Source organism: Macaca thibetana, chromosome 9 (genome assembly GCF_024542745.1).
Source record: "Macaca thibetana thibetana isolate TM-01 chromosome 9, ASM2454274v1, whole genome shotgun sequence".
NCBI lineage: Eukaryota > Metazoa > Chordata > Mammalia > Primates > Cercopithecidae > Macaca > Macaca thibetana.
In genome coordinates, this window is record NC_065586.1 from 42,948,725 (window position 1) to 42,970,465 (window position 21,741).

At 55.8% G+C, this 21,741-nt stretch overlaps 2 protein-coding genes and 1 long non-coding RNA gene across 3 annotated transcripts in view; all 3 read right to left on the minus strand.

The window, feature by feature from the left end:
* Positions 1-21,741, minus strand: part of LOC126963224 (mitochondrial import inner membrane translocase subunit Tim23) — a 901,060-nt gene that overhangs the window by 85,642 nt on the left and 793,677 nt on the right. The window lies entirely within an intron of this gene.
* LOC126962961 (anthrax toxin receptor-like) overlaps positions 1-21,741 on the minus strand; it is a 92,175-nt gene that overhangs the window by 15,997 nt on the left and 54,437 nt on the right. Inside the window, exon 17 of the mRNA XM_050804723.1 lies at positions 1,062-1,094. Coding sequence (XP_050660680.1) covers positions 1,062-1,094 — 33 coding nt within the window. The remainder of the gene's footprint in view (positions 1-1,061; positions 1,095-21,741) is intronic.
* LOC126963231 (uncharacterized) lies at positions 18,336-21,699 on the minus strand. Its single transcript, XR_007728984.1, has 3 exons — positions 21,571-21,699; positions 20,476-20,547; positions 18,336-18,459 (listed from the first exon to the last, which is right to left on the minus strand). It is a non-coding gene; the product is annotated as an uncharacterized LOC126963231 (long non-coding RNA).

Here is a 21,741-nt window from a genome sequence, read left to right on the forward strand (position 1 = left end):
TGTGTCAATGTGGAGAGGCCTCATGGTACCTCAGATGGAAAATGGGCTTCTGTGCAAGCATGGCTGAGATTGAGAGCCCTGTGCAGAGGCACAGAGCCAGGAGCCCAGCGGCTGGAGGAGCCCTGCATGCCTCTGACACCGGCGATGCCCTGCCAGGTGTCAGCACACCTCCCGGGGGCTCCCAGCCCGTTTCTCATTAGCAGTGTCCAGAGGCTTGTAGCCTGCAAGGCCTTCTCAGTGCGCAGCCACCTGGCCACTGAGAGCCTGTGCTGGCCTGATGCAGGAGGTCTGGCCAGTGCAGGTCCCTCTATAAACCCTGGGGATGAGATCATCTTCCAGGTGCAAAGGGCTGGACTGTGGGAGGCACAGGCAGATGAGCCCCAGGCCGAGCCAGGAGCAGGGCTCTCCAGGGCCCCGGGGCCTGAGCGGAGAAGCCCCTTGGTGCTGATCCAAAAGGAGAGCAGTGCAGAGTAAGGGCAGGAGCCAGGCCCAGTGCACATCCAGCCCTATCACTCGCGGGCTTTAGGAGCAGGGACATACCACTTAATCTCTCAGCACCTCTGTCCCCTTCAGTAAACTGGATAATAATAGCACGTAGGTACAGTTACTAGGAGAATGAAAACAGTGAAAGCATGGCCTAGGCTAGGAAATGGCCCATGGGAGGACTCTGTACATTACTGAGGCCTCATTAATAATTAATATCCTCATTCATAATAAGTTACAAAGAGAAAATCTTGACAATATTTTCCTCCCCATGGCCCCAAGGCAATGACCCAAGGAAGGAATCCTTATTGCCTATTAGAACCAGTCAGTGTTGCCCAACAACCCTGTCAGCCATCCTAGCCAGCATTCCTGGCCCCAGGTGACAAACAAAGGAAGTACTTGGGTCCCATGTCCAGAAACTGGCTGGGATGCCCACGGGCACCGTTTCTGTGTATCTTGTGTCGTCCTCTTTGGCAGACACCTGATATGGCTCTCTGAGCCACAATCCCAGAGGACAGCGGTCAGGGGAAAAGCAGTGGCCTTCTGTCCATCAAGTGTGTCCCTGCACCCCTGCTCACCTGGTCCCTGCGCTGACACCACATCCATGGCACCTGGTGGCAGCTTGGGTGAGAGAGGTCACAAAAGGTATTCAGATTGCCCTGAAAAGCAACGTGGCCATGAGGAAGCCATGCAGGCTGGACACTACCTCCAGAAGGCATCAGGACTCCCCAGCCCCCCATGATCTGTCCCCTGGAACACACCCAGACAAAGCTTCCATCTCCCCTTGGGGGAGGGGCCTGGCAGCCTTGTGTATTGGGGACATGGTCACTGTGGCCACAGAGAGTTTTGGAATCTAGAACAAAACAGTATTTTGCTGAAGGAAGAGAAAACGACAGGGGCAGATTCAGACAAAAAGTCCAAAGGCAGGAGGAGCCTGTGGTTCCGAGCAGAGGTCCTAAAGGGGAGCATGAGTTGGGTACGGGGCCTGGGCAGGAGCTCATGGAAGGGAAGAGTCTTCTTACTGCTGGGGGCACACAGGGGAAGGCAGGTGAGAGGACCATGCCCTGCTCAGGGAGTAGGTACCTGACACCAGGAAAGAGAGAAGAGGAAGGCAGAGAAAAAACAGGCCAGAAAGCAGCCCAGGACCCATAGTGGGCAGCCCCTTGGCCACTCGGTGCTGTAGTCAGGCCTTTCTGGGCCCTGGTGGGGATGGGATGAGGGCTGTGAGTTGCAAGGCAGTGACTTCCTCTCCCCGGAGGTTGTGTTTCGGCTTCTCTGTGCCCCACACTCCGGGGAGAGACAGGTCTGGCTTCCCCAGATGCCCACTGAGGCTGCAGAGGAACCTGACACTCCCAGGAGGAAGCAAGAGATCTGACCACAGAGCCAGGACCAAGCAGGAGAGGGTCAGAGCTAGGCAGGAACGCTGGGATCCTTCTCCCTCAACACCAGCCACCCAGGCGCCCTCTCTACCCCTGTGCAGGGCCCCTGCTGCTGCCTGGCTGGGTTCCCCTCAGCAAGATGGGCCTGTACCTGCCCGGGAAGGAGGTTTCCTCAGGGAGAGTGGTTGTGTGTTGGCTCCAGGGCTCGAGCTCCTGCACAGGTGTCTTGTGAGGGCGCTTTCGGGTCTCCACCTCCTCCCCTCCCTGCAGTGCCTGTCAGCCCATCTCAGCAGGCGACAAGCCCACTCAGGGACAGCTTTTCCTCACTGCCTGAAGATCCTGCTGCCGGGCTGGCAGGTGCCCCTGGCATCCTTGCAGTGTTCGTGGTGGTGAGAACATGTGTCAGGACTGGTCATTTCTATTTTTTTTTCTGATCTACATGACCTTTTGTGACTCAGGTTGCTTGACCCATGCACCTGCAGACAGGTGGTTTAAAGCCGAGGCCACTGCCAGAGCTGAGGCACCCCTGTGGGAACCAGGGACTGGTCAGACATCAAAAGTTGCCACTGTACAGAAACATGGATCCTTCTAGAGAGGGAGTTCAATGTGTGGGGACAGACCTGGTGGTGCAGGGGACAGGAGCCCTCATATATGCCTGCCACTGGGGCGTGAAGGTGAGGTGGGCATCTGGTTGCTCTTGACATCAAGTGACCAAAGTCCGGCCCCCATAGAGCCTGCCTTCCTCCAGGGCCCAGGCTTCTGCAGTGGGACCCAGCTGCCCCCTCCTCCTGCAGTCCCAGCCTGGGTCACAGCCCCTCTCCACTGTGCCCTTCTCACCTCTGTCCCTCTCATCCCGCACACTCCTTGGCATGCACAGCAACAAACAATCACGGTGGGGCAGGTGTTTACAGGAGCTGGGGGCGGAGGTGGTGGAGGCAGAGGCGGTGGTGGTGATGGTGGTGGTGGAGGTGGTGGTTTCTCCTGCTCTGGCTCCTAAAAAAAAAAAAAACTGTCTGCTGACAGGGCTGGCGGGGCACAGTGCTGGCCACTCGCAGATGTGTGTCTGGGGAATGAAAGGACCAGAGAGAAACCCACACCACAGGGGAGGGGCCTTCACATGAGAAACATGCAAACTCCTCCTAGTTGGCAGACAATGTTCTTCTTGTAAATGCCAACGACTTCGACTCTGTCCCCTTGGTTCTCCTGTGGCCGCCCTTGTTGAAAGAGGTCTGCTCTGGGGGCTGTGCAATGGTCCCAGCATTTGCAGGTGACTGTCCGCATCCATCTGGCTGCAGATGCAGCCTCCCCGAACCCACTCTGCAGCACCGCAGAGGCCACCCTTGGCCAGGGAGGTCTGTTCCCACCCTATCCCAGGCCCAGGGCCTCCTGCCTCAGTTACTCACCATTGCCCATGGGCCCTGGGGTGGGTCCCCGACCCAGGTGAGCCACAACCTGCTTCCAGACTCCTGGCCCCTATGCTCACTGGGCTGGTGTCCCTCCCAGCTTGGTTCCCGCCAGGACTCCCCCATCCCTCAGCCCTGCAGTCCCAAGAGGCTAACTCCAGGCACCCCTTGTCCCTGCCAGGAGACATGGATCCAGAGAGGCCAAACGGAGCCACAGCCGCCTCTGGAGCCTGGGGACAGGGCCAGGTCCCTGAAATGCGGGGCTCCTTTTCCAGAGCGTCTCTGTCCTTAGCATCTTACAAAAAGGTCCTTGGGGCATTGACAGAAAAGCCCCATTCATTCAAGACAGATCATCACAGTTGCTGAAACTGGCCCAGGCTGTGAATTGGTGACAAGGCTCATGTTAAGGGGTGCAGGGAGCGGGAAGGGTGTGCTGGGGACATCACTGTGAGTTCCCCATCTTCTCAGGCTCCACTCTGCCCCTCTGTCACCTTCTTCTCTGCCCAGGCAGGTGGAGGTCATGGGGCGCATGCTTCATGGCACTCTTGGTGAAGGTCGGTGGGCTCCTTGGGATGTGACAATATCGAGACCAAAACTGTGACTTACCTTTTCTGGCTTCTGCACAGGTGGTGGCTCCTTGACAGTCTAGAATGTTCAAAAGAGACAAACCCAAGCTGGATGGGGGTGGGCGGGCTCTGCCTTGGCCCTGCACATAGCTGGGACCCTGGTCTGGAGCACCAGGAGACAGCACTGCCTTTGGGGTGTCACTCTGGCCACACTGAGCCTGTGAAGTTGTACCCGGCAGGCTCCTCTTCCCGGGCCTCAGCCTCCAACCTTACCCAAGGGGAACCCCGTACCGCCACTGTGGGGTTCCTAGGGGTCAGCCTGGCCGGGAACCAGATCCCTAGAGAGGCCCAGCCCCTACAAGTGTCCTTCTCTGCCCACAGCCACATGGAGAAGAGAGCGCCCGCCCCACTTCCCTTCCTCAGGGAGAGCCTGTCTGTCCCCAGGAGCCCTCCCTGACCTCCCAGCCTCATGGCTGAGTTCCCGGCTTCCTCCCCTTGTGGCTCCCTATGCAGACATGAGCCCTGCGTGTTCCCTGGGCTGAGCTCTGTCCTCTCCTCCCTTTGCTCTGTCCTCTGCAGCTCTCAGAGCTGGGTCCGTCCACCCCAGCTCCCAGCACCCCTTCCATCCTCCCTGCCCCAGGCTCCTTCTCTGCTTCTGGGTCCTGCTCTGCCTTACAGGGAAGCCCTTCCCACTCCTGTGGGGTGGACATTTCACCTTCAGCCCTGACAGGACAGGACTGTGAGCTGCCTGTGGGGAACGGTGGCTGCTTCATTTCTGTCCCTCCCCAGCCCAGCATGGGGCCCAGGGGAAGCTGCAGCTCAGTAAAGACAGATGAAGGAATGGGGAAGGCACCAGACACGTGCCAAGATCCACGCTGGTTCCTTAAGGCACAGACAGCTGGGGGTTACAGCACCGTCCTCCATTTGGGCCATCAGGACTTCATGGGGGACCCTCTCTTCCTCCCTCCACACAGAGGCCACCTCCTGGCCCTGTCCATCTGAGGCTTCCAGAAGTCCAGATTGTTGAGGTAGCCCTGGTTTCAGGGGTTCTGGGGTCACTTCTCTCTAGGAGCCAGGGCAGGCCTCAGCCCCATGTCCAGGGCATCCCAGGCCAGCTCTATGTGACCAGCCCAGGCAGGAGGCCCTGCAGAAGCCCAGGCTTGCTAGGCTCTGGGAATGTGTGGACAGGTCTGCCACTCCCTGGGCTCACGTGATGAGCTGGGAGCTGAGGGAAACTTCCCACAGGTGGGATCACGGGGCAGTCACATGTTAGAGTCCCTCAGAGGGCGGGCCTGTGCCTGGGCCCCAAGGCTGGGCAGGCAGGGAGCACTTGCCTTCTTGCGGCACAGCCGCCAGAGACAACACAGCAGTAGTGGAAGAAGCAGCAGAGGCAGCAAAAAATAGAGCCAGTTGCTGAAAATGCCCTGGTGGAGAAAGAGAGCACCATGAACCACACCTAAGGAACAGAGGAATGCCAGGTCTGGGAGGGCCTGGGTGGCCTCTTCCCGGTCCCCACCACTTGGCAGCCATCTGCCCACTCCTTGCTCTCCCTAGCTGGCCCCACATCTGGGTACCACAGTGCGGCCAGCGGCCAGAGCTGGGCCCCAGAGAGCTACAGACCCTCTCTCTGGCCCTGCTGAAAGTCTTTGCCCCAGAGCCCTGACAAGAAAGTCCTGGAAGCTTCTGTGGTCTGATGAACCCTCACTGCACACCTCACCTGCAGCATAGGTTCTGTGAGGACCACAAAATCTACTGGTACAAAGACAGGTGAGGGTGGAGGTGCAGGCACAGAAGCAGGGGCAGGGGACCCAGGTCCCTCCCCAACAGTCTCTCTCCCCACTTCCAGGCTCTGCACCGTGGGCACATCCACGCACCGCTCTGAGCCTCAGCCTCCACACCTGTGCAGAGGGAATGAGCCGCCCTCCCTGGGGGCACTTGTGAGGTTTAGAGAGCTCAGACAAAGTCCTGGCTCAGAACCAGGGCCACACGGGGTGTAAGCAACGGGAACACTTCTCTGGGTGTTCTTCACAATAAAGGAACCTCGGGCTGCATCGTGGGAACGCAGGCTGCTCAGGCCTTCCCCAGATCCAGAGCTCTACTTAAGAGAAGGCTGGAGGGGGGTGGGGAGGGGAGGGGAGTGGAGAGAAGGGGAGGGAAGGGGAAGGGAGAGAGAGAGGAGGGGAGGGGAGGGGAGGAGAGGGGCCCTGTGCTGGGAACCCAGCTGTCTGAAGGAGAGGAACCACTGAAGCTGAGCATGAAGGCCACTGGCGAGGTGGGAGCCCCCGGGCTGCTCTTGATGTGCCTGTCACAGTCGGGCCATCAGTGAGTAGATTCCTGATGGGGAATGCATGCATTCAGCCTGCAGATCCATGCGTGGATGTGCAGGGACAGGCAAGGGGAGACCCAGAGGGAGGGCTCTCAACACTGGTGTGTCCTCACAAGTGAGACAGGATACAAGGCGGTGGAGTGGGCTCTGGCCTCTCGCCCGTCCCTCCAGCACATCCTCCTGCCTATGCTGCCCTGGGCCAAGCTGCCCAAAGACATGGAGCTCTGAGGAGCAGGCACCTGGGGCACAGCACCTCCATTCCCAGGGGCTTCTTGGAGCTGAGGCCAGGTCCCAGTGCCTGAGAGCCTTCCCTTCAGCAGTAGGAAGGGACATACTGCAGGGCTTGGCGAGGGAGCAGAGAGGGACATCTCAGAGGCCTGAGCAAGGAGGAGAGGCAGAAAAGGGGCTGAAGGCATCTGGGAAATGACAGCAAGTGAGCACCAGGCAGGCTTGGGGGCCAGGGTCATGAGCAGGTTCAGGACCAGATCAGCAGCTGGGACACCAGTTCAGCGGCACACACACACACCCTGACGGCAGTGTGTGGAATCCTCCAGTGCTCCTGGGTCTGAGGTCCTGGCCTACAGGTGCTGGACTCTGGCTCCTGGCAGACAGCCTCCCAGCCTCACCCACCTGCACCATCTGGAAGCCTGGCTGGAGCAGCCTCAGGTGCCTGCTGCACACACTGCTTTCTGGGACTGACTGCCTGGGAACTGCCTGCCCTTTCTGTCCTCCCCAGGGTATATCTCCTTCTAGTGCAGAGGCTCTGGACAGTCCTCATACATGTTTGCAACCCCATCCTGGTACTCACACATGTGCTGCTGGTGACGCTGACATTGCTCTTGAAGAATGTTTTGCCGTTGTTCAAGCTGACTTCAATAAAGTACTCCCTAAAGCACAGAAAACACGGATGGCGGCGAGACCCAGCCCAGAGAGATGCAGTTCTTGCCCTTGGCCAGTGGACAGCATGGGTCATGAGAGGTCATTCCCCAAACCCTTGCAGGTCAACTCAGCAATGATGACCAAAGGGTAAGCGGGTCAGGCAGTGAGGGGCCCTGCATGGGGTCTCATGCCATTGTGACCGTGTCCTAAATGACCAGGGACCGCTGCTTGGTGTCACCATCCTGGCTCTTCTGTATTTACAGAGTCTGTTGGCTTAACTCTGAGAAGCAACCTGAAGCAAAGGTACCATTCCTCGGGCAATCATCTCCTGCACCCTGCCCTCCTCACAGACCCTAGAACACTGCAGATCCCCAAATACCTTGGGGGTCACCAAAAAGGGATGTCGGGAGGAGGCTGCTCTTTGCCCAGCCACAGACATGGGCTGCCCCAGCAAGGGGTGGCATCCACATTCTGTACACCTCACGGTGACCAACCCTGACTCCCTGGCCTCTTGCCCTCTAGGGCCTCCTGCCAGGGGCACCTACTCTCCAGGTTTTTCTAGTTTTGGCCCAGGGCAATTCATGGAATGACTGTCGATACTGGTTGGCTTTTCATCTAAAAGAAAATGACATGAGAAGAATGTCAATGCACCTGTCTGTCCACTGTTCCTCCCCATGTGTGTCCTCAGCATGCAGAGCTGACCCTGTGGCCCAGGACCGGCATGTGGGCTCTGCCTTCCTATTGCATAGACCCCTGCAAGCACCCGCCACACCCAGGCCCTGTGCAGCACTCTGCTGTGTAACAGGAACAGGCAGGCAGAGCCCCTGCTCTCAAGGACTCACCTTTAGGGACTGCATGGGACACAGAAAACAAAATAAAAAACAGGACAAAACAGATGACAGTGCAACGTGCTATGATGTCCATGACCAGAGGACGTGAGGGGACCAGAGGGAAGGGACAGCTGCTTCATTATGCGTGACTTCTCCTATCTTGTAGAGCCATAATTTCTGGTCTAGAAGAGCATGAAATGATGCAAGGCCAGGGATTTGCTTCAAAATACTCTGTGGTAAGGGTACCAAGGAAAGCAGGTGGGGGCAGGTTAAGAATGATTGAAAGTAGGTGATGGCTTCTTCAAGTTCATGGTACAATTCTTGCTACTTTGTATAGTGTTGTAAACTTCCATGAAAAATAAATTCTCTCTGAAAAGGTGACAATCCAGCCGAGATTTAAAAGATGAGGAGCCAGCCAGGCAAAGATCCCAGGCAAGGGTGCTTGGGGCTGAGAGAGTGGCCTGTGCCAATGCTCCGGACAGTGACTCACTGACCTTGTCAAGGAGGGAAAGAGGTGACCCAGGACAGGGGGCAGGGCCTCATAGGCCCTAGAAAGGGGTTGGGGTTTTATTTCTTGTGCAGTGAATCTGTCCAGGTTGGGCAGATCCAGGATATATTTTGCACATGGAGGCAACAGGAGTTGCTGGTGGGATAGATATAAAGAGGAAGCTCAGAGTAGTTGAAGATGACATTTGAGTGTTTGACCAGAACAACCAGGTGGACAGCAACACCATTTACCAGGATGGGGAAGCCTGAGGAGGGGACTGGGGTTTTTTTTGTTAAGTGTGTAATTTTGTTTTCCAATTTTTGTTTATTTATGTATTTATTTATACATTTTTGTGGGAGCATGGTGGGCTCAGGAGAGTTCGGTAATGTGTAGTCACGGAACCATCTGACTCCTGAGCCCACGCCCTCTTCACACTTCCTGAACTGTGGGGGAGGGCATGGGCCCTGCTGCATCTGCCTGCTGGCCTTGCTCCAGCTCTCTACCCACTGGGCTCGGCTCCCAGGACCCCGGCTTCCCAGGGCCCATCAACTGCATGGCCAACCTAGGACTGGCAGAACCCATGGTATTGACCTTTTTGCCAAGGATGATTTCAAAACAATTATGGCATCCTCCTCATTTTCCTTTAAAAACCATTCTCTGTTTTTTTTTTTTTTTTCACCTCCCTAAATAGGTACATAGTTTGCTCTGGTATGTGTTTTCCATTGCAATGTCCTGTTCCCGAATAAATAGCATTTCTGTTTAGAGACACTCTCTCTGTTATTTAGGTTGTCAAAAATTGCATCCAGGCGCTTCCAGAAGCCAGAACCAGGCTCTGCCCCTGCTTCCCCACAGGGACAGATGCAGGACAGAGGGAAGTCTCTCCCTGACCTGCACCTCCAGGCTGGCATCAGTGGCCAGGGAAGGCACGCTGCCATCTAGTGGGGGGTGCAGGGGAGGCGTGTTCAGTGGTGGCCAACACTCCAGGGACATTTTCAGGGGATATCTTCCTAATAGTGAAAATAGGTTTAAAGGTTGTTCTCAATTATTTGAAAAAATAAGTTTCTTTTTACTCCTGGACAAGCCATCAACCAGGAGCACAATGGCCATCTATGCAGGTGCCCAGAGCTGTGGCAGGGCCTCCCCGCTGCGAGACGTCAGTGCTGGCCTGTGTATGGAGAGGTAGACGGTAACCTCCAGGGTGGGAAGCCAGTGCACCCACAGGCCCGACAGAGGAGGCAGCTGAATGCCCTTCATGGAGGTAGGCTGGGTACCCCCTTTCCCAGCAGCTGCCATCACAAGGAGGCAGAAGGCCCTGGTAGGGCAGGCAGATCGCCTGGGTCTGCTTTCCTGCCCTGCAACATGAACTGTATGGCCCTGGGCAGGCTCTTCCATCATGCTTCTCTCTAGTTCTCCATCCATATGGGAAAGTTGTCAAAACTAAAATGAAGTCATTTGTACTAAAAAATAAAATAAAATCCATGACAAATAGGGCTAAGAAAGGCTACAAAGAGAGGGTTTTATGCCTATATGCCTGGTAATAAAAATATCACAAATGACTTTGCAAAAACCACAACCTTGCACAAAAGCCATTGCAAACTTAACACAAAAAATACTTCCACAGGAACATGTGCCCAAGAACTACCTGTCCAGCCTTGGACTAGTGTCACCCTTGCTATTGATCTGTTTAGACAAGGGTAATGATCTCAAAACAATTCCCTAATCCTCATTTCTCCTTTAAAAGCCTTTGTCTTCTGTTACCTCCCTGATTATGCACATTACTATGGCATACATATTCCCAGTGCCGGGCACTGTTCCTGAATAAGTACTGTTTTCTTTTAGAGAGAAACTCTCTGTTGTTCTGGTTGACACATACAAAGGAATTTCTGTCCAGCTGCTTTGAGGATTCAGGGAGATACTGTGCGTAAGGCATGTGGCACAATATCTGACATAAGTGCGCAATAAGCGTTAGCTTTCCTTAGAAAGGGGCTGCTCAGTCCCTAAGACACTCCCGAGAAAGCATAACCCAGTGAAAACTGAATTTCCTGAGACCATCCACACAATGTTGATGAGTGAGAACATGGGGATCACAGACCCAGCCCTTCCTATGTACTCATGGAAAGGAGGAAAATGGCCAAGAAGCCTCTTGGGGGAAGAGAAGTCATCCTGGGATTACCACGTGGCCCTGGAATTAGATGTCAGTGAACATATTATCATCAGATCAAATGAATGTATCAAGGGGCCACCTGGGAAGATCAAGGAGGATACAAAAATCCAACTGCACCCCAGGCACTCAGTGGGGAAGAGCACACGCCCCTCCCCAGCACCCAGGGCACAGCGTCTGCCTGGACTGTGCGCTTCCTCAGGCCACTCCACCATCACAGAAGTCCCCTGATGCCTAACTATAGTCAAATAACAGGAGATTTTTTAAAATGCTATAGCCCTTCCACGAACCAACTGCTCTACACATGTGATTTTGCTTAGCTAGGTGCAGCTGTGGCTGACCATCTGTAATATGAAAAAATCCACACCCAAAATGCTTCAAAATCTGACATTTTGAGCACCAACATGATGTTCAAAAGAAATGCTCTTTAGAGAATTTCAGATTTCAAATTTGCAGTTTGGGATGCTGAAACATAAGCATAATGCACACATTCCAAAACCTCAAAAAATTTAAAAACTAAAATATTTGTGGTCCCAAGCATCTCAGTTAAAGAATACACAACCAGCACCATATTGGCTCCATGTTAAACTGAGAAAATAGAGGCTCAGAGTAGAACACTCATCTGGTCAAGGTGACACAGGCAATGTGTGCCTGAGCCAGGATTCCAGGGCCCAGGCCTACAGGCTGGCATCCTCCCTCAATGCAAGGTAAACACACCCCTCTGGGCAAGCTACTGGTGCACCTGGCCAGCCAGGCTCAGACCTCCGGGGCTGCCACCATTTCCCAGGAGTAGCCTTGTGGGCTTTGGGTCCTGGGCTCTTAAGGGAAGGGGAAACTGAGGCTAAGATGGGCAGATGCAGCTGTGATGGCAGACCCAGTCCTAAACGCAGCCTCACTGAGGGGGAAGCCCTGATCTGAGATGCTCTCTTGGGATTTGTTACTTTCCCCACTTGGCAGATGAAGGGAGGGGTGGCCAGGCTTCCCAGTGCCCCCTTCCACTTGTCCTCATGGCCTCTAACCCCACCAGGTCCAAGGGAATGGTTGGCAAGGGCTGGGAGGCTTGGCTGGCTGTGGGGAAAGGCAGTATTGTGTGGGAAATATGTGACTCAGAGGCACCGAGGAGACAACTTACCAATGATAGTGCTTTCATTGAAGATAAATCTGCAAATAACTTCATCCTGTTTCTTTAGATTCTGAAAGCCATTTCCATGAACAACCACATGGTAGGGTTCTGCAAGGACAACGTTCAAAAGTCTGAGTGAGGAAGAGTAGGGGGCTGCCTCCCCTCTGACCTCCCTGTTCCTGGAGATCCAGCTCCAAAACCGAATTCCCAGAGGCTGCTGTGAGGAAAGAGCTGAGTCGGAACCAACATCTATGTGTCCACTGGGTCAAATCTTCACCTGGTGTCACTGAGGGTCCAGGAGGAGGCGTCTGGGCCTTGAACACTCAAGGGCCCTCTCCCTACCATTCCTGAACCAACACGCTAAGGAAAGGCCTTGGTCCCGGCACAGGTAGGCTCACAGTGCTATTCCTGCCCTGAAATTTGTGGTGCTCCCTTGGGCCCCAAGTGCGCAGGCCGTGCACTCAGCCAGGCCCTCCCTGATGTAAGGTGTAAGCGGAGCCATAATGCTGCCTGAAGACACCATGTCTCACGCACCCAGCTGGGCACCCAGGCCTGGATGCCTCCTTCAGGCTGCTGAACACTTGGGGTCTCTCCTCTCTGTCTTCTGTGTGCCTGTGGCAGGCAGGACACCCACAGTGGCAGGGCCAGGACTTGGGTGCGGCAGGTGAGTCACCAAGGACCCTGCTCAGGGGAATCCATCACAGAAGCCCTGTTTTAACTGTGATTCCAGAGACCTACAGGTGATTCCTCATCTCCTGCTCTTCCTGAACCGGTAAGGACCACAAGGCACCCATCCTGAGGCTCAGGGAGTGTGATCCACCATTGTGGCTACTGCCATCAGCCAAAGACCACAGGGGACACATGCAGGTGAGGGCTGGCCCCAGGAGCCAGCCAAGGTTCCCGCAGGTCTGAAGCTGCCAAGGGCATTGGCCTCCACCCCTGCCTCCTGACCCAGGCCCCGTGCATTCCAATCTCTGCTGATGCCTGGGATGCCCCCGGTTCATGCACCCAAGGAAAGCTTCCTGTGAACCCTGCTTCCTGCCTTCCTGCAGCGTCACAGCCTCAAGGCAGGCTGTGGGTGAAGCTGGCCTGCTGACATGCTTTCTGAGGCTTTCAGAATGGGAGCCTGCAGTTGAAAGCCTGAACATTTCCCAGAAATATCTAGATTTCTAGCTTTCTTGGAAAATGGGAAATGCAGGCCTCAGTGGGTTTGTGTTTCTCCATGTGAGCTCCTGGCTAGGACCTAGGGAACCACGCTCCTCAGATAAGGAGCTCTGAGGCCTGCCTCACTTCAAGGCCCTCAACGCTGACTGCTGACATCAGCTGGCTGAGCCTGGCCTACTCTTCCTGCTTAAGGTGCCAGCCCAGCCCTCATAGGCACCCACATGATGGATACTATGCTGCCCTTGGAAGAGCCTGAGCCTGGTGGGGGCACTGAGACTATGAGAGACAGCAGGAAATGCCAATTTGGTGCCCTGTTCTGAGAAACTGGATACAGGCCCCTGCAGGGCAAGCATGGGGTTCTCTCCCACCACTAAGGCTGACAGCAGCTGCTTCCAAATCTGATGCTGCCAGATACTCTCAACGTCTTCCCCACTCAGGGTTCCAAAAAGCCCTGGCCAGCCGGACACTGGACTCAGTGTGTGCCCGGGAGGGAGCAACTGGGCCTGTGGCCTGCGCCCCTTGGTCAGCCCAACTTGGCCACTCTTAGCAGGACTGAGGGCTGCCCCAAAGCTCCATGGACGGGGTAATTGCAAATTACATCCTGGGCTGCGTTAGGACTATGTATTCTATGTATTGCAAGCAAGCATTTTTTCTTTCAAGGTGGATGGATAAAAAGAGAGAGAGAGAGAGAGAGAGAGAAAGGAACGTGGCCAAACATTCATTGTAAAATCCCAATGGTGGTTGTAGGTGTGTTTGTGTTCATAGCACAATCCTTTCCACTTACCTATAGGTTTGAAAATTTCAACAACAAAAGGGTGGAAGAAAACCAAAGAACTAAATAAGAAAAGTATGCTTAGACATAGACAACCAGAAGTCACGATACATCCTGGGTGACAAGTGACTGGTGAGAGGGACTCAGGGAGTCAGAGGGGCTGGTCATCAGGGAAGGCTTCCAGGATGAGGTGCCCTTTGAACAGGGCTGTGAGGGACAGGTGGGCTCGGCCCTTCAAGGTGAGGCAGTGCTTGCAGAGTGCCTATGCCCCACCTGGTCCCACCTCTGCACAGGACACCCAGAACAGGGAGTGGCCCCTGGAGGGCCTGGAGTTCCTGCTAAGAGCCTCAGACACCTGCCAGGCTGGAGAGGGAGGTGCCTGTCAAAATCCTCCAGCCATGTGTGGAGGATGGGCTCAGGATTGGCCTGGAGCAGTGAGGCCACCAGTGGCCTCTCCCAGGCTATGAGGCCGAGGGCTAAACAGGGGAGTCTGGGCTGCGTGCCTTCCTCCCCGGCCTCCTTCCTGGGCTCCCTGGAGCCCTCCTGGCTTCTCGGCGGCAGCCTGCTGACAGGGCTCATTCTGATGCATTTGGGTTTCAGGCTCCTGCCTTGGCCTTTCCCTGCTGTGACTGTCACCCTCCATGTGGGGCAGCTTTGCCCAAGTTAGCCAACAGCTGACAGTTCAGGGCTGTGACTGCCAGGCCACATGGGCAGAGGCAGAGGGCCGAGCTGGTGGGCAGAGGGCACCTGTCGCCTCCACTCAGCTGCCTCCAGGGAGGAGTGATGACTCACATCCTCACCTGGGGTTGACAGGGCTGCTCAGATGCCACAGCCTGTGCATGTCCAGGGGACATCATCAGAGGAGCACAGCTGTCACCACTGCTGCACGGCTGAGCGACTTTAAACCAGGAGCAGCAGAAAGAGACCCCAAGGGGAAGGGGAGCTCTCTACTCCACCCCCACCCTCAGCTCTGCATGGGGGAGAGGCAGGCTCGGAGACAGAGCCCAGGACCAATCATGGAAATGTCAGCCCAGCTCCTGTTTCAGGAACCTACCAGCTCCCAGCCCTGTGCCAGTCCCTGCACAGCCCAGTGCCTTGGGACTCACGACAGACCTCACAGCATCCTTTCTGTTCATAGGAGGCACCTCACTGACAAAGGGCAATTTGCTCCGGGTCGTGTGCCCATGGAGACCAGAGCTCAGACATGGACGGTGTGTCTGTCCCCACAGCCTACTGCCGGGGCACCCTGCAGTGAGGAACAGGAAGGCCAGAGCCCAGCTGCTGGAGGGCCTGGTGGTCTTGCGAAGGGCCTCGTGCTGTCCCCGTGGAGGGAGGACACCCAGGGCTCCCTTCATCTCCAGCAGCCGCAGTTGTGCAGCTGCCGGCCATGCAGAGCCCCAGCCTGCACAGAAAGATCTCAGCACACACAGAGGCATCACAGAGGCCCTCACAGGGCTGTCACCACCAGGCTGGGAGCCCGGCTGGCAACAGGGCATCCTCGCTACATCCCAGACAGCATGGACAGGCACTGGGATTGATCCTGTGGGACTGAGGTGAGCCGAGGGTGTTTGTGTGGACGCCTTTGTCGGGCTATGGAGGTTTCCTTCTGCTTACAGGGTGCATTGGGATGTTGACCGCCCCCCTTCTTGTTCTTCATCCCCTGAGATAACCGCTTGGTTCCTGTTTCCCGTTTTGCTGATGTGGTAAATTACACAGATATTTCAGCTCCTGCACCTGCCTGGCCTTCCTGGGAGGAGCCCTGGCTGCTCCTGGCCTGTGGTCTGGGTTACCTGCGGCTCCATGCCATTTGCTGGTGTTTCCCTGAGAGCTTCTCACACATGTCTTTACTTGCTTTAAACTTATTGTTGTGAGGTAACAGCACACTAATTGTGCACAGGTACTCACATCCCCACCCCTGCATATTCCCTCCACACCAACAGACACTCACATTCACACCCATGTGGGCTATACATCCACACCCACCCACCCATGCACACTGCACCACAAACACACTCAACCCACCCCATACCACACACATCACACCACACACCACATACCTGAAGCACACACACCCACACACCACACACACATAAATAGCAAACACACATACACCAGAAATACCAAAGACACACCACGCAGCCCATACACACACCACACATATCAGCAACACACTCCCAACTCCCCATATGACACAAACACACACTGGACTCCACATACCTGCATGCCAGACAGCCTTCCCATACACCAGCAGCCTTCCACACACCAGGCAACCTTCCCACACACTCCCACAAGACCCCCACTCATGCCACACACACACACACTGCACATACACCACACACACATGCATATATGCCCCCTACATACACTCACACCCCCACATACATATTACACAGCACCTCAGCTCCCACACAACATACACCCCACAATACAACACACACAGATGCATCACTCATGCATACCCCACACACCACACTCACAGCACATCTACACACCCCGCACAATCACACACATTTCCACAGCACACAGACCACGTATTACCCTCTCCCACAGACTTCACACACATCAAGCCTCCCACAGTATACCTTCCCACACATACTACACACACTGCACCCACACAAACTACACACACACACCATAACACACCAAACACACACACACCACATACACACACCACACTCACACTCCCCACACACATCCTCCCCCACACACATCCTCCCCCACACATACCAAGCAAATGCACACACTCCATACATGATTGCACCCATGCACACCACCCTGTGGCTACCGCGGGGCCTCTGCAGCTCTCACCTCCTACACACACAGTGGGAGGCTCCACCGATGTCACGTCAAGACAGACCTTTGACGTGAGATGGAACACAGGAGGGGAGGGGTGGGGCGGGGCAGGGAGAGTGAGCTTCCGGCCACAGGAGCCAGGCCCACAGCCCCTCACCTCTGCCCACTCACAGCATCAACTGTGTTTCTCATGGCCTTGAAGCCATTCTCCACTGCAAACACATGCTCCGGGCTGTCTGCAATTGCTGTTATCTACGGAGAGCAGAGCTGGCTTGGATCCCCGCCAGGAGGTGAGGATGCAGCAGATGCCAGGCCCAGAGGGCAGTGTCTTGCCCCCATGCTTTGGGGGCAGCAGAATGTCAGGCTCTGAATGTTGCAGGCTTCTCCAGCCAGCAGCCCACTCTTGGGGAGCAGGGAGCTCTTCCACCCTCCCCTCTGGCGTCGTGGGATTTGCACAACACGCTGTCAATCACTTCTGCAGTGGCCATGGATTGGCCCATCTCACTTGGGGCAGCTTAGACAACCATCCTCGGGGTGGCCCTGGGAAAGCCACCTGGGAAAGCCACCTGGGACGCCTTTCCCCACTAGGCTCGAAAGTGGCGCCTGGTCACCTGTTTGGAATTACCTGGTCCAGCTTATAACCGGCCACACCCACAGTGTAAACGTTGGCCCCCAGTTTCCGAGCCTTTTGAGCCTAAGGGAAACAAGGCATTGAGTATTAGTCATCAAAATTCATGGAGCAAAATGCTGGTAAGTATGAACTGGACTCACTTCTCTGAGAGTGTCCTGAAATGCACGTGCCACCAGTTTTCCATCAGTCATAGCAATAATCATGCTGGGAACCTTGTCTGTAGAAGAAGCAAAGAGTGGCCTGCTCAGCGAAGGCACCAGGAGTGACCTCCAGAAGCTCCGGAGCCCCTGCAGGTGGCTGGGCCCACAGCACTGCCCACTCCAGGGCATGGCCAGGTGCCCCCACCTCATCCTCCAGAGGAGAGGCTGCCAAGACCCAAGCACCTGCCACCCAGAAACCCCCTAGAGTAAGGGAGGTCTCAGCCCAGCACCCATTTTACGGAGGAGGGGCTGAAAGGGGCACAGTCTTTCCCACCAGGCTGCCTGAACCCTCACCTGCTAGCAGCCTGCACCACCTCTGCCTGAGGGCAGCTCCAGCCAGGACTCAACAACCACAGGCCTGTCCCACGGGCAGCAGGAGGAGCTGCTGGGCCCTCCTGTAACAGACAGGCTCAGGGAGGCTCCCAGGGGGCTGGGTCTTGCTGTGAGCAGAGCCTGCAGGCAGTCCTGCCAGCATCTCTGGGCCCAGGAGTTCAAGACTCCAGGTCAGTGGCACCTGGGCAGGGGACCCCACAGCCACCTCAATGCCTTTCCTCACCAGCCCTGCCTTTTCCTGACAAGAGCTGCAGTGACACGTTGGGGAGGGGAGTTGGGGGCCCCGGACAGCCTTCTGTGCCACATGAGACAGGTCAGGGAATGCAAGTCACTCGGAGGGGAGACGTAGAAGGGAGCAGGAAGACTAAGGTGCATGCAAGGGGGCAAACCCCTTGGCTCTTCTCTTTTCCTTTTCACACAGCCCAGCTGGAGGGCAAGCACCTCAGGGTTATGAGCACCAGGGGTGCACACGCAGGATCCCACACAGTTCTCAGAACTCCATGGGGCGGGGGCTTACTATGCTCACTGCACCAGGGAGGGACCTGGAGCTCAGAGAGGGTGAGCAACTTGCTCCAAGATGCAGGGCAGGGGTGGCCTTGCAGAATCTGCACACAGAGCTCTCTGAGGCTCTCGCCCAGCTCTGTTCCCCCTATGGGACCACCATGGGGACGGCAGGTGCTTACTTCCGGAGTTGAACGTTTCAATGTGTTGAATTGCCTGCAAGAAAATGAAGAAATATTGAGCCTGGACTGTGAGATGATCCCACTGATGCTCTAAGATTTTGTAGGTTAGGGTTAGGGTTAGAGTTAGGGTTAGAGTTAGAGTTAGGAGATCAAGGGGTCTATACCTTTCTAAATCCTGCCTGCATGAATGTGTGTCCTTCAGGTACAATTTTCCGAAGCTGGTCAAGACCATTTTTTATTCTATTCCTGAAAAAAATTTAAAAAGGTGGTTGACCTGGAAAGACATTGACTGTTAAAAATCAGCTCCCAAGCTCTCCGGGAGCCACTGTTCTTTGTGCAAGGCCTCCCGGATGAAGGAGGGGGCCAGGCAAGGGCTTTGTCCTGCTCATTCCTCATCGTGATTTTGACCAGAGATTTCAAGCCCTTCTGAGCTCATCGCAGTTACAGAAAATGCAGGCCTGGGGAACTTCACCAGGGCCCTGCTTGGACCATCTCTGGTGACAGTGGGAACTTCCCATGGATGAGCAACTGTGAGTCAGGAACTGCACTGAGGCCGACATTCCTAACCCTAACCCTATGGATGGGCAACTGAGAGTCAGCCACTGAAAATGGGGCTGACATTCCTAACTCCTCTAACTCTAACTCTAACTCTAACTCTAACTCTAACTCTAACTCTAACTCTAACTCTAACTCTAACTCTGACCCTAACCCTAGCCCTAGCCCTAGTCCTGAACCAGGGATGGGCAACTGAGAGTCAGTCACTGACAATGGGGTTGACATTCCTAACTCTAACTCTAATCCAAACCCTAACCCTAACAAGGACTCTCTTGTGTTGAGAACTCCATCCTTTGACAGGTAGGGCTACATTTGGGAAAAGTCATCCTGCTAAGCCCCCAGCCCTACACCCAGCCCCAACGGCCCCAGACCCCTGACCCTGACTCAGTTTCCTGCTCTATCTTTACCCTGACACAGGAAGTACCAAATCTGCTTAGTTAGACTGCCTGGCCTCCTTGACTTTCTGTGCCCCTGAAATAAAAAGACCAAAGGCTGGAGAGGCAGCCCCGACGGCTGTGCATGCAGGGACTGAACACTATCTGCAGGCTGGCTGGGGGATGTGGCCTGTCAGCTGCTGTTAAAACAGACAGAATGGGCTGGGGCAGCCAGGACTGGCTCTGGTGGCAGGACTGGGACGGGCCAGGGACTTAGGGTCAGGCTAATCCAATGTGACAGGCTGAGCCTGCACAGCAAGGCTGGGCAGAGCATGGACCCCGAAGGATGGCTTCCCATTGTGGGCAGAGCATCCCTGCCATGGCCGGAGCTCTAAGAGCCCTGCCCTGCCCAGCCCAGGAGGGGAGGAGGCCAGGCCCATCCATATCCAGAAGAGGCCACGGCCTGGCCTTTCTCTGGCCATGCCCAAACCCCGCTCCCTGTCTGGGTCACCCACCACAGTCCTCCCCCATAGACTTGCTTTTTACCACCTCACACCCACTCCAGTCTCTGACAAACCCACAGTGCAGGACACACAAACTCAAGCTCCCCTACCCTGTATTCCCTCGAAGCTGCAAGTGGGGCCCAGTCCCCCATCCAGTCCTCAGTGTCCTCACCTCACTCCGTGCTTCACCTCCTCTGGGCCCAGTTCCGGGCATGTGCATTGGAAGGGCCCTCACCTCCCACCAAACAGGAACTCTGTAGTGCCCCCTGCTGGGCCTGGGCTCCAGCCGTCTGAGCTTGTTCCTTCTGCCTCCCTCCATTTTCCCAGCCTGCCCTGGATCTCAGAACCGCACCCAGGGACTCCCCTGTCTGGTCGTGCCAGCATCCCTGCACTAAAGCCCCACGACTCCCACCACCAGCTCTGACCCTGTCTCCCTCCCGCACTGGCCAGGGCAGGGGGAACAGGCACAGAGCAGCCGCCTGCACAGGTGTGTGTTCACAGGACACCCCCACCCCTCCGCCAGCCCCTGCACCCCGGGAATCCTCACAGCCACCTTTCAGGGAAGGAGGCAGGGCAGAGAGAGGGCAGGGGAGCGTGAAGTGGGGGAGGCTGAGAACTGGAGCACAGGGGCCTGCAGGTAACCTTGCAGCCATGGGTAGGAGGGTGCAGGGGAGCGGGGCTAAGGTCAGGTGGGTACTGTGAGTTGCCCTGACCGGCCTGCCCTGGGTGCTGTCATGCTCCCAACCAAGGTCTCCGGGAGCCCCTCAGCTCCCTGGAGCTCCCTCTGGCCAAGCTCACCAGACCCCTTGGGGGATCCAAGTAGCACTCACTTGTCTGAGGTGAGTGGCAAGACAGTCTGGCCGTCTGTGGAGTAGGTGATGAAGCACATCCGAATATCTGAGCTGTGAAGGAATCTTGTGCTGGTGAGAAGCCAGAGGCACCGGCTCAGAAGCCAGGGTGGTGAGGCCAATTCCGCACCTCCCGCCCCCACCCTTCCGCTTTGGAGTCCCTTGCTGGACACAAGGAGGTGAGATAAATGTAGTGAAGGACTCTGAGGCCTGTGGAGACAAGGGCTCCATAGAAGAGAGAGTCAGGATGGCAACTCACTGCATCCCCACACTCCCAACACCCCAAAGACACTTGCACACACACATGCACACACAGGCGTGCACACACAGGCGTACACACCACACACACACCCACACACACACCCACACACACGTATACACACACACGCACACACTTACATACACATGCACCCACACATGGACACACTCACATGAACACACACACACACAAGGCACCCACACACAGGCACATGCACACACACACAGACACACGCACACACACACAGACACATATACCTTATAATGAACAGGCAGGGAGATGCACACACAGCCCTCCCAGCTGGCCTCCCTTCTACTGGAAAATTCTTTGCCTCTTCACCCCATTCCCTCCTCCCCCTCCTCTCCCTCATTTCTCCTTCACCTCAGAGGAGCGACTCCCTATTGGCAGCCATGCACACGGCCTCCCTTTCCTCTCCCTGACCCTCCTTCCTGCCGGCTGACCCTCAGTAGCCCTCAGTGACAGTGCTGTCATATGTCCCCAGCGGAGCTCCTAATGGCTCCTGCCCTATTGCCCATTCATTTTTTACCCACAGTCATCAGACTTTTCTTCCTTAAGTGCCATCTCGATCACGCCACTCCTCTGCTCAAGAGCCTTCTCTGGCTCTCCATGGCTCACAGCAGGAAATCTCAGCTCCTTGGCCTGGCACAATGAGCCCCTGTGCCTTTGGCCTCAAGCTGACCTGCCCAGTCCTCTCCCAGCCCTCCGTGAGCTAACCTCATTCCCAGCCAAGCAAGACCACTCACTCCACCACAGGTCCCTGTCTTTTCCATCCTACAAGACCCAGTTCAAAGACTCACATCCTTGGAAGCCACTGTTGACTTTGTCCTTAGGAGTTCCTGCTTTTTCCTTCAACCTTCCAGGTGAGTTCTTTGTCCCCTACTTGAGCCCTCAGCACTGTGTAAACCGGGGTTCCAGGACTGAGTCACTGGTTTCCCTGTCTATTGTCCCTTCCCAGCGTGTGATGTCCC